Genomic DNA, 12,680 nt, shown 5'->3' with positions numbered 1-12,680 from the left:
GTGAGGCCATATCGGTTAAACGGACTTGCAGCCTCTGTAACACAAAGCATGAGGCCGAGAGGCTCCTGCCACCACATCCTTCCAGTGTCCTCAGGGCTTTGCATCGGGCACCTATTACATATGTATACATATATCTGCGTCCACAAAAATAAACAGCAGCTGCTATTATCCAGCTTTGTGAAAAAGAAATATCATAGATTAGGGACAAGACATATAGTCTACTAAATTTAAGATATGAAGAAATGATTTTTAATTTTTTTTATTTTTAAAAATTTTTATCTTTGACTTAACCATGTTAAGCGTGAGGGGAAAAAAAAGTCCTTGGAACAAGAATGCATACCTGCCTGATACCGAAGAAAAGACTATTTGTGTCTGATATATAAAGAAATTGTTCAAGACCTGGTCTCACTTCCTTCTTATGTCAAGATTGCTCCCTTTGTGTTGCCAATGCTAATACAAGCTTATGTCACCAGCTGCCCAAGTTCCAGTTCTACTGGTGGCAGTTTTAATCCTTCACTTATTTTAGAAGTGTTCCTTCGAATGTTGGGTAGTTTCATTTGCAGCTGAATACACTTCTATATTTTAACTCAATCGTTTTCTGTCTGTTTCAAACCAAAATTAATCCTTGGCATGACTCAAATATTCCAAATGCCGGGGGGCGGGGGAGGTGCAGAATTATAAGCACATAAGACTTTCTTTCAAATAGAAAGACATGTCATCGTCATTTTATACGGCATACATGAGAAATTAACTTCTGCAAAGGATACAACACACCCACAATTAATAATTCTGTTGGTTAGCTGCTTTAGCCAAAGAGAAAAGCACTCATCCACACTATTTTCCATAAGAACTAAGCCCAAGAAAATTTGGTAAAAATAAAAATATTTTTAAGAAAGGAACATCACAAATTTTATTGACATTTCAGGAGGCAAACTGTAAAATCTAGGAAACGTTAAATTGAGATTTGGGTTATACATATCCACTTCTTAATTTAGAAGTAGAGAAAATAACACATCCAGCTTAGAATTTATTCTACTTCACAGTCTCCAATTTTTCAAGTTGTTCTTAATTGTAAAGTTGAACTGCTCTACAAACAATAATTCTGTTTAACAATTTTGTAATAAAAACCAAGTTCACATATCCACTTATATATAGCAAAATTGGTATTTACCACCAAGTTATTTCTGAAATATAGCTTTCCCAGATGTAAGTAGAACTTTCTCTCATTGAGTATAAACGAATTTCTATGCTCTAAAAACAGATAATTTAATTTTGACAATGAAAATAATAATAACAATAATAATAATAATATGATTTAGTCTATCTGTTCTTTTGATTGCTGGATTCTGGGTAAGTTACATATTTCAACATCCTGAAACAAAGAGAAACTCTATATACATACACCTTGCATATAGAGACATAAAAGGCTCTGATAAAAATATTAAATGATACTGATGGAGTCAAATATGAAATCAGACAACTATACAAAATCACAGCAAATAAATAATATGGGACTTTTGGGTCACACTTATAACCAAAGCATTAAGCACTAGGTTTTTTTAATATGAAAAAAAAATGTGTTTTAATTTCCCCTCACTCCCAACTTTTGGTATGTGTATACAGGGAAAGAAAGACCTGCCAAATGCTTAATCCATGACAGCAAGTATTATTCTAAGAACTAATGAAAGCTGAGTCTGTCTGCTTCAGAGACAGGTGAAATACAAACTTTAAGACAAGCCAAAATGTGTGCAAACTGGATAATCTAGTTAAGAATTTGAGATTAGCAGCTTTCTCTTTACAGAAGGGATGTATATAAGGTTATTGTTTGTTTTTATAAGGATTTGGGGGGAAAAGAGAAGAGAGGTTAGGAAACCAAAATGAAAAGATAAATGAGCTGAATAGGACTCCATATAAAATTAATCAAAATCACTATTATATTATAGCAGTTCAAAACATATAATTCTGAAAAACTGAGGTCTGAAACAGAAAGGAGTATTTTGACAAACAAATTTCATGTCCCATTTAACTAAGTAATGAAAAGGAGAATTTCAAGTTCTCTCAGTATCAGAACAAACACAGTTTGACTTCAAAACCTAGAGTCAGATTTGGCAATATAACAGAAATGCTTGCTCATTTATTTATTTATTACAATCTCAAAAACAGAAAATTGTTCCCACTGGATTTGAAATCCATCAGTATATGTTTGCTTGTTATTTCAACAAAGAAAAACTTATTACTAGATTTCAAATTCTTTCGTCGCTGGATTTCTTTTGGAGGCAAGGATGACCCCCCCCCAGGGATGTTTAATGCCACTTGCTTTTGAAAAGTACAAATTATATAGATAACATCAATAGCTAACATGTACATGGCAATGACCATGCGCCAGATACTGATCTTCATAGACATTAAATCACTGATCTTTACAACAGTCTTCCTCATATTACTCCCATTCTACAGGTGAGGACACTGCCTGAGATCACACAACCAGTGGAAGTGTTCGTTAAAGTGTAGACATGGTCCCTCCTACCAAGACTCAGTATGTTTTCAAAATGAAATCCATAAAAACTTCTGCCTTTTTTCACTAAGGCTTCTAGAATATTCAACAACCCAGAAAAAAATATTTTATAGATCATGAATGTATTCATAGGAACTCCATGTTCCAACAAATAATCTCCCAGAGATAACAACTGGACAATCCTTAGATGTCATTTCCTTTCTGTTCTCCTCATACTCCCTGGTCATAATTCCTCTCTTAAAAGGAAAACCCACAATTAACCTATTCCTTATTTTTAATTCTGATATGTTGTGTTGTATTTGTTACCATGTTATTTAATATAAATTTTTCATTTATTCCCAGATATACTTTTGCATTTAAAAAATTTGTTTGTCTTTTGTTTTTCCGGTTTCTCTGTGTTTTGAGTACAAAATGGATACAAAAGTATGTGTTGTTTTCTTATCTGCTAATAATGATGCATCATTTTCCCCTCGTGCCAACGTGCACAGGGCTCAGATCCTAGGAAATTTGTGTAACAGGACTGCCTTTCACTAATGCTAATTAATAAATTGGGCTAAGGAGCCCTCCATAAAATCTGTATCCCTAGGCTTGTTACTCTTATATCAACTAAAGCCTCACAGGTCCCGCAGAGCTTCTCTGGTCTGTTTTCCATGTACTGTCTTACCTAATCTTCATGATAACCTTAGGAAACAAGTTCATTTATTGTAGCCATTTACCTAAGACACTAAGTCTCAGAGAGGCCCGGTGACTTGCCCAAGGCCACGGAGCCAGCCAGTGGCAAAGGAGAATTAGGACACAGGCTATCCAGCATCCGAGCCTAAGGGCCTCCTTGCCACAGTGAACTAGGTGGCCTCTTTCACCTCCTTTGCTCTGAAGCTGGTTGACGGGGCTTAAGGGAAAATTATCCTTTGTACTTCAACACCAGTAGAATTAAATATTCAAGGTTTTAAAGGGAGATTTTTTATAAAAACCGATTAATTCTTAGTTTTCCTCTCTATGAGATGGCACCTGTATTCTATAAATAATAAACAAGTGTTAGATTCATTCTCTTTGTGCTCGCCTTAGTGTTTAATGCTAAGCAAAATTTAAGAAATAAGCAACATTAAAAACTGTAATGTTAAACCTTTAAGTAGAGTCTCTTCTCAGTGAGCACTGGGCCAGTGATAAAGCAATCCTTTGCTGTCTCATGTTAAGTCGTTCACTCAGAACATGACCAAATGCAGGATTCCAGAGGCCACATTAGAAGGCAGGGCCCCACAGCCTCAGGAATCCAAGGAGTGAGTCGCACAAGGTACTGAACCATTACTAATCGGTCTATTCATACATGATATTCCTCTTCAAGTCACATGCAAATGTCTATTTTTGCTTTAAAGTTAGCCAAGCTTATTATACTTTTACTCTGCTTTTTTGACTAAAGAAAAAGTAAAGGAATCTACGTAACTGTGCTATGCTAATTCTACAGATAGTGTTTGTCTTTGCCTATGAGGCCACACCGTCACTACCCCACCAACCTATCTCTGCTCTTCAACTTGCCTCCCTCCAGTTGAGTAATGCCTCTCCTCAGAGTCCATGCCTCCCCACCTTCATAATTAAAGGCTGACTTTGCCATTGCTGGCCAATTAAAGTCCACCCCTTTCTGTTCTGGGAAGGACTCGGCCTCATTATCAAGCCTATTCACAGAATCTGTAGCTCTTTTTCCCAGTGTTTATTTTTCCTGGTTTGCACTCTGCTACCCCAAAGTATATTTCTCAAAGACTAAATTCAAAATGATATGAGAGTTCAGAGAAGCAAAGCCCCACAAATTAAGGTACTTTAAGAAATTCTGTCCATCTTCATCTTATGATTAAATGATCTCATTTGAACCTTTAGTTGTTCTGGCTCTCAAACCGTAAGATCCAGGAGAGCAGCATTAGCAACAACGAGGAGCTTGCTGGTTCCCAGATTCCTGAACCAGCCATCCTCCTTTATGAGGCCTCTGGGTGGCTCTGATGCACACTGCAGGTTGAACGCCTGCTGAGTTAGAAGTCTGTGCTCATCCAAATTGCTGATGTTGACCCTGTGGATTCAGGTACAGACAGGTGTCTCCTCTTACCCTACTGCATACAATTTACTAACCCTTATTATTTTGTTCATGAGCAACCAGGGACTGCTAGCTGATAATTCTGAAAAATTTCCAGTGCAGCCTCTTGGAAAAATCATCCTCATATTTACTTCAATTTAATCACAAAAAGATGAAGTCCACACCACCTTTAGATTTCCCTTAACAGCTTATCCTCCAATTATATCCATCTCTTACAATTGAGGACAGCAGCCTATTAAAGTTGAATACAATATGGATAAACACCTTTTCACTCCCCTATTCCTACAAAACTCATATTTTCCTGGGCTATGAGGAAGAATCATTTCTGATTATGTCTTGTAGCTCTGTACCCTTCCACCTACACGGTCTATACTATCTCCTCCTATCAATTTATGGGTCTCACTCCTAAACTTCTCTTGTAAGTTATTGTTTCAGTGATTCATTTCTCCTACTAACTGTGATTTGCCAAGTGGGCCTTCTATTGTCTTTATCAGAATCAAATCTGCTCTTATGATTTTGAAGGCCTTGGAATGAAAACATTTGTAGCTCACCTGGCAGTCCTAGGTTCTCACTCCACTTATCTCTAAGTCTGTCATCCACGTAGGAACATTACTACCCATCTTCTGAAGTCTGCTAGTTCCGCCACGAGCCACCTAAGTGTAGCTTTGCATGTCTCCGCGCATGTCTTCTTCCAGCCATTTCCAGTAACACTAACAGCCCTATCATGCTGAGGTTGTTCACCTTCTGCCATGACCGGATTCATCCCAGGCCCCATCACTAGTCCAGCACATTCTCACAGTGACTACTCCACCTCACGCCTCCATACCTGCTCCATTTTCCTCTGGACTAGCTGCACGCACTACTTGTCGCCACCGTCCTCATCTCATGTCTTACTCTCCTGTGTCCTCCTTGCAAGTAAATTTCAACATCCACGCAGTTTAAGCACTCTTTCTGACATACCACCTCACTCTTCAAAACTGTAGTGACAATGATGGGGCTCAGGACATGCTACCCCAAAATATGGCACCTTGCCATATGGAACATTTTAAGCTGAAGGAATCTGAGAAAATAACAGAAGCAGGAAGGTCACTCTATCCCTCCCCTTCTCCCTTTCTCTTCTCCCCTGAAACAGTTATGAAACTCTCCAGTGAGAGGTGCCCTCCCCTATAACTGGAGAAAAGGAACATCCTTATCTCTGAAGACAGAGGGAGGCTAAGAAGAACCCAAACAAAGAGATCTTGTTAAGTTTCCCCCTGTTTACTATACTTACCTCATACTCTTTGACCTGTCATATTTCTCCACAACCATCCATTCTCCATCGAACCTAACATAAAAATACTTAGTCGTAATGGTTCCTCTGGATCTTCATTTCTTTATAAAGGTTTCCAGTCCCAAAAAACTGATATTAAATAAGTTTGTATGCTTTTCAGTTTAACTGTAAAACCCAGTCAGGGACCCCAAGAGTTGAGGGAAACTTTTTCCCTCCTCCACATTAAACCAACAGTGATTAACAGGAGAAACTTCTACAGTTTTCTCAAACTCCATTTTCTCAAATCCCTTCAGCTTAAAATATTCACCACATTTTGGGGTAGCACATCCTGAAGCCCAACAACCCTTACTAAGTTCCTTCTCTTGGTTCACTTGATACACAGTCAAATCACTAACTCCTCTCTAGCTACCAAACACCTCTCAGCCAGTGCCAACACCTGGAGCAAAGTAAGTCCCTCTGCCAATCCTCCCCTTTTGGATTGATTCAAGTACTAAGTTAATGTAGTCTGAATAAATCATCAGTTTCTACCTAAAACCGATTCTTCTGTACTATGTATGATCTACTCTGAAATTTTCTGCTTTGCAGAATATGAACATATCACTCGCTTTTATAGGAATATTTGTGGATGAACACAGCGATACATGTATACTTTCCTGTTAATATTTGTCATATTTTGATACTTTTGCAAGATATAAAACGAGCTGGTTAGGCAAGGGAACAGAAGGTGCTAAACATATCTACTATTACTTCTTAAAGTCTAAAAGTCAAGGTTCTCAGAAAAGATTATGAGTTATCACAAGAAAATTCGTTTCCTTTTCTTCAAATCCTGTTGGCGTTTAGATGCCAAAATCCTTGCTGCTGTTTTTCCATCTGTCCACAGGGTGTATTTTTTTAAACATACACCTGCAATCAGAATAATCCAGAGAATCCAAATCTATTAATGTAAACACTCCCAAATCAGGCCAGAGCATACGGGTCACTGTATGGGTTTTTGTTCTCTGTACAGCATGAACTTACATACAGACATATATATTTGAAAACTTTTCTTAAAAAAGTTTAAGATGTGCTCACGGAGTCATACCAAATTTAATACATAAAAACTCCCGTTTCCTTTAAGGAAAGCAGAAAATGTCGAAGTCGAGGACAAAAGAGGAGAAAAAGAAGACGACAATGACCATGACGCCAGCAGCAAACCCAGAAGTTTCAGCTTCCATAAAATATATAGCTGCCTATTAGAACGCAAAAACCGGAGTGTAAATGTTTCATTCAAGCTTGCCAAAGATCAGCTTAGTTTTTATTGCTCTGTGCAATTTCCGAATTAAGTGACTTCACTGTGAGTGGGACTTTTTTATGTAACACATTACATCATAAATTAACCCTAATAATGTTATAGCTTTTAGCTTACCCAGGTTTCTGCTTTATCTGAGAATGTGGGAAGCGTGCGAAGCAGTTAAGCACTAGGGAACAGGGGGAAGCCACCAGTGCTCACCAGCAGATAAATCGCACAATGAGCTGGCATGGTTACAAGCCAAGCGGCACATTCTTCCCCTGATTTTGATTTGTTATCGGAGTTTCAGTGGAAAACACACACAGGGGGACGGCGGCAGAGGAAGCAGGAGGCCACTGTGTCCAAGTGATTCCACCAGCCTGTGCTTGCTCACTGAGTCACTCACCTCGTAGCCTTTCTCCAGCAGGAACTCAGCCAAGTATGAACCATCCTGGGAAGAGAAGGAAAGTTGACAATTGTCAGACCCCTCACGGCCAGCGCAGAGGGCAGCGGAGGCTGAGAGCATTGAGGAGCACAGTAACGGGGCTATATGAACTTAAATTAAGGGTCAGAGCAACCAGAATAAAAATAATACAGATAATAATGATGGTAAAAACACAAGAGCTCCACTTTCCACCGTTCACTAAGCATTTTCATCATCAACATTATTTACTTGAGCACCACAGAGGCACAGCAAAGCGTCATCATTGTCCTATTTACCCAGTAAGAAACAAAATCCAGGGGGATAATGTGGGGGAACAGAGAGAATGTGACACTTCAGACGGATGCAGGTTTACGTTTTGCCAGTTACTAGCTGCGTGAAATACGCAAAATACGTGCAGCAGAGCAGAAGGCCTTGGTACTACAGGAACGTAAAACCGGCATCAGACTAATTCTGGGTGGTCGTTAAAAAGGAATCGCAGGGGAAGGAATGAGATGGGAGCTGTGGGGACGAAGGGAGAACGGAGGAGGAGACAGAGGACACCACAGTGTTATCAACATTCCTGGAAAAAGACACGATGGCAGAGAGGAGGAAGGTGAACGCCTTTGTGGGGGAAGACCTTCTGGCACTGGTGGGGGTTGGCTTCTCACTGAAGCGTTCTGGAAAGTCACAAAAAAAATGAGTTTCGGGTGGAGGGCTGTAAATATGACCAGATTCGTATTATTTTCACTGAGTATGTATGCATACACACACTCACAAACTTTAAATAAAAGAAGGATGTTTATTTTTTGCAAAATAGGAAGGACGAATAGTCAATTGTGTGGTTAATCCCTACATTCAGATGAAGGTGTCTGACTAAACCCAGATTCTCCATTGGCGTTCGATAATGCTTGTTAAAGTCTCTACGTGAAGGGGAGTGCTGTTTAGGCCAAAATACTCCCTGTGCCACTTTTAGGGAAAGAATGAAGGAGAGTCATGTAGGGGACTGTAGGTGGCGGAAAGGTGACAAGTCCGTGTTGGCAGGTGCCATACAGAGCGACCCGCCTGGCTCGCAGTGTGCACTGGGCAGACGCTTCGCAGCAATCCTGTTAGCGCCCGCGCTTCCGGCCCAGCTAGGCCCTGTCCTTCCCATCCTGAGGCAACATGAGAAGGGGGGGGGGGGGTCCAGCTACTGGAACTTCGTGCACCCCTGAGTAACGGGGTAGTCGGGGTTCTTTGGTTCCCTCAATTGGACGGAGTCTAAAGTATCCCGCCGAGCTTCAAAAATTCCCACCAGATACCGTAGGAAAGAGAGAAGCGAAGGGAGGAGCCTCGCCACTGTGCTCGCCCGCCCACAGCGCTGGGGCAGGCGCGGTCCTCAGGGCGGCCCCGGGAGTGTCCCCGACGTCCATGCAGGCGCCCGCCCGCACACACTGGGGCCGGGGACAGGCGCGTGCACAAGGGACACGTCCCGTTGGCTTCTTGCCGTGAATACTCCGGCTCGTAGGCCGCCGTGGAGAAGAGCAACGGTCTGCGCGTCCCCTTCCCTGTGGCCCGGCGCAGGCGTGGCGGGTCCTCCCAGGGCGGCGTGCGGGCCGGGCGGCGGAGCGGGGCGCAGCGGGGCGCAGCGGGCTCGCGGCCAGGAGAGCGCGGCCCGGAACTCGAGGTGCTGCGGCTGCGGCTGCGGGCCTGAGGCGGGCGCGCGGCCCGCGTGTCCCCGCGTGTCCCCGGCTGCCCCCGCGTGTCCCGGGGTGCCATCCCCGCGTGTCCCCGCGTGTCCCGGGTGCCATCCCCGCGTGTCCCCGCGTGTCCCGGGTGCCATCCCGCGTGTCCCCGCGTGTCCCGGGTGCCATCCCCGCGTGTCCCGCGTGTCCGGGTGCCATCCCCGCGTGTCCCCGCGTGTCCCGGGTGCCATCCCAGGCGCAGCGGCAGTGCCCGAGGCTCGCCGCGCTGAGGGCCGCGGGGTCGAGGGCGAGAGGCCAACGCGAGGCAGGCCTGAGCGGGCCCCTGAGCGGCCGAACCCTGTCAGCGAGGTCCTGGGCGCCTCACCGGGGCCCTCCTCGCACGGCCCAAGCGCACGGGAACACTCCGGGCCGGCGGGCACTTGCTTCCTCCTCACTTCCTTGCCAGGTCTCCCAAGCGATAGGGCCTAGGGCCGAGCCGCACAACGAGTGGGAAACGGAGCAGCGCGCGGCTCCGGCCTGGACTGGGGGGCCCCGCCGGCCGCCCCCTCCCTCCCCCCCCCCACGGCCTCCCCCCTCCCCCCCCCCCGCCGGCCCCCCCCCCACGGCCGCCCGGGGCGCCCCGGGGCCACGCAGCCTCTGGGCCGGCAGCGCCACCCACGCCAGCAGGAGCCCTGTTTCCACCTCTAGAGCGACCGCGCTGTGGGGAAAGCTTCCATCGCACTAATGGCCGAGACGTCCTGGCAAGTGGCAACCTACAGCTGACATTAAAAATTCTGATACTGGGGATCCCTGGGCGGCGCAGCGATTTGGCGCCTGCCTTTGGCCCAGGGCGCGATCCTGGAGACCCGGGATCGAGTCCCACGTCGGGCTCCCTGCATGGAGCCTGCTTCTCCCTCTGCCTGTGTCTCTGCCTCTCTCTCTCTCTCTCTCTCTCTCTCTCTCTCTCTCTCTCTCTCTGTGTGTGTGACTACCATAAATAAATAAAAATTTTTAAAAAATTAAAAAAAAATTAAAAAAAAATTCTGATACTTAATTCCTCAGGAAGCAAGGGACTAGATGAGCTACAGTTCCGACTCGTTTGCTTGTGGACACAATGAATCTGGCACAAATGCCTGCCTGGGTTCAAGCCTCGTTACAGAAAACTCGTCGGCTGAAGAGATAATGTCCCAATTGTGACTTTTAAATTCGATTTTGCACGTGGTTACTAAGGATATCCACTGCATACTTTCATATCAAATGCTGCACAGATTTAAGCAATCATCGTGACCGTAACATTTTCTATCTGATTTTTGCAAGCACTTGGCCTGGAAAACAAGGAGCCACTGGCACCTGAGGTAAATAAGGCAAACGACAGTAGCCCGTTTGCCTAATACGACACTACAGAGGCAAAGCTGGGCCCAGAATCCAAGTCGCCCGTTCTTTTGACCTATGAAACAACCTCCTCCCTCCCTTCCCCCACCAGGGACCTACCAGAACAGGTCAAAACTCAGCAAAATAATAAAAGACCATAACAGATTCATTTCTAGACTCAACTGACTTACTCATTATGGAGTGTTAGTGCTTCTAGTTTTAATCGACATCACATAATTTTAGAGCACTCCAGAGCTCAGAAGAAGGTGGCAGTAGACAGCATCTGAGATTTCCCAGGTCTTGCGTAGCCATATGCACCACTCAGGAAGCAGCTCACTACCGTGGATTGGGGGTGGGTGTATCTGGGGCTCTAGAGCCAAGAAGGTGGGGCCACTGCCCAAGGACCAAAAGTACCAAATTTAGATGGACCTGATGCCTACAGGCCCTCTACCTGGGTATCTCTGTTTTTTTTTTGTTTTTTTGTTTTTTTTTTTTTTTTGCCTTTCATGAAATACTCAGAAATGTATATAAAAATATAAAGAATATTCTTTATATAAAAAAATAAAGAATAGTTCCAAAAGTTAATCCAATCATATCTTGACTATAGTACTAAAACTATACATTTCTAAAAAGCTGAAGGAAGAACAGAAAGTTCACCCCTTCTCCCGGTGACCCCAGAAGGCTACACCAAGCCCTGAATGATCCTCCAAAGCCACATCCAAACACGTATATGCCAGGCTGTCTCCACCCCGCAGAGGAGACTAGCATTTCTCTTCTTCCTTCAAACATGGATGCCCTTATCGCCCAGAAGGACAAATGAAAAGGACACTTTCTTATATGCAATTTGAGAAGTTGGTTCCTCTGAACTGCATACTAAATCATACTGTGTGTTTCTGCCTAAGCACCCTTTGGCAGCTTCTTTGAACCCAGTATAAGATAAGTAGTACTGGGCTAAAGAAATCACGCCGCTAATAAATGAATTTCTTTGTTTAGATCATCTCAAGCATCAGGAAATAGAATATCCTTTTTGTAAGGAGAGAAAGCACCAATTTATACTGCCCTTTATGTTCTGTAACTCTATGAATTCTAATTACTCTAAAATAAGCATCTTTTCAGCTAATAGCAATTACAGTATCAAAGTAATCTGTACTCCGCCCCCCCCCCAAGAGAGATGCAAACACCTCAATGACTAACAGAAGATGCAGTTCTGAATTAGAATGAAAACTTCCAGTGGAAAGATTGGCAATGGAGTATGAAGAATGCAGAAGCAGAATATATTTGAAAAGTATTCTCACCTGGCTCATGTTTATAACACAAATCATTGCATAAAACCTTTGTCAAATTCACAGAATTCAAAAGATCATGGGTATTAATTAATCCAACTGTCACATTTTACAGATCAGGAAATTGAGATTCAGAACAGTTGAATGTTTAGTGTACAGTTACACAGGAAGTAACAGAATCTGCATAAAAAAAAGTCTTCAGGCTCCCAGATTTCAGAATTTTTCACTAAAAAATGCTATCAAAAAAATCCAAACTGAAGAGGCTGAACTAATGTCTACAGTTGAAAACCAAGTAAAACACACTAATGCATTACCAAGTGAAGAACGAGAATACAGCAATTAATTATCAGTGGAGTGCAAACTAGCTGACTGACGGGTAGATAGGAAACCAGGATATCATCAATATTTAAAATATAAAAAAGCCCCAATTCCTGTAGTCTCCTAAAGTGAGCAATTGTTTCCCCATAAAAGCTGCTGCCTCAGAAAAAGAGACTTTCACTCTCTTTGATTTACTTCCTGGTAGAGAAGAGCACTGTAATCCAGAAATGCTATCAACAAACTCTGAATAATAAAGAACTAATTGTGCCCAGCAGCTAAGATATTCTTTCTGTTTCCACCCCTTCCCTCTGACTACCTCCCGGGAAAGAGCCCTTCAAGCAGGTGTGAAGCGGTTGCACATACACCTCATACATATACATCGAGAAGGGACAGCAGCCCTGCTGCCAAACACAAGGCTTTCCAGGAAGCCACTGTGAGCTGGAAGGTTAAAAGCAACATTTTAAAAAGCAGCCAGATACCTCCAGTCATCC

The 12,680-nt window shown here is 43.3% G+C and overlaps 1 protein-coding gene across 1 annotated transcript in view; it reads right to left on the bottom strand.

Moving 5' to 3' along the window:
• Positions 1-12,680, bottom strand: part of GMDS (GDP-mannose 4,6-dehydratase) — a 583,021-nt gene that overhangs the window by 448,286 nt on the left and 122,055 nt on the right. Inside the window, exon 2 of the mRNA XM_055321890.1 lies at positions 7,539-7,583. Coding sequence (XP_055177865.1) covers positions 7,539-7,583 — 45 coding nt within the window. The remainder of the gene's footprint in view (positions 1-7,538; positions 7,584-12,680) is intronic.

This window comes from Nyctereutes procyonoides, unplaced genomic scaffold (genome assembly GCF_905146905.1).
Source record: "Nyctereutes procyonoides isolate TBG_1078 unplaced genomic scaffold, NYPRO_anot_genome, whole genome shotgun sequence".
NCBI classification, from domain to species: Eukaryota; Metazoa; Chordata; class Mammalia; order Carnivora; family Canidae; genus Nyctereutes; species Nyctereutes procyonoides.
Note: the sequence above shows the minus strand (reverse complement) of the source record. Positions and strands in the feature narration are given on the sequence as shown.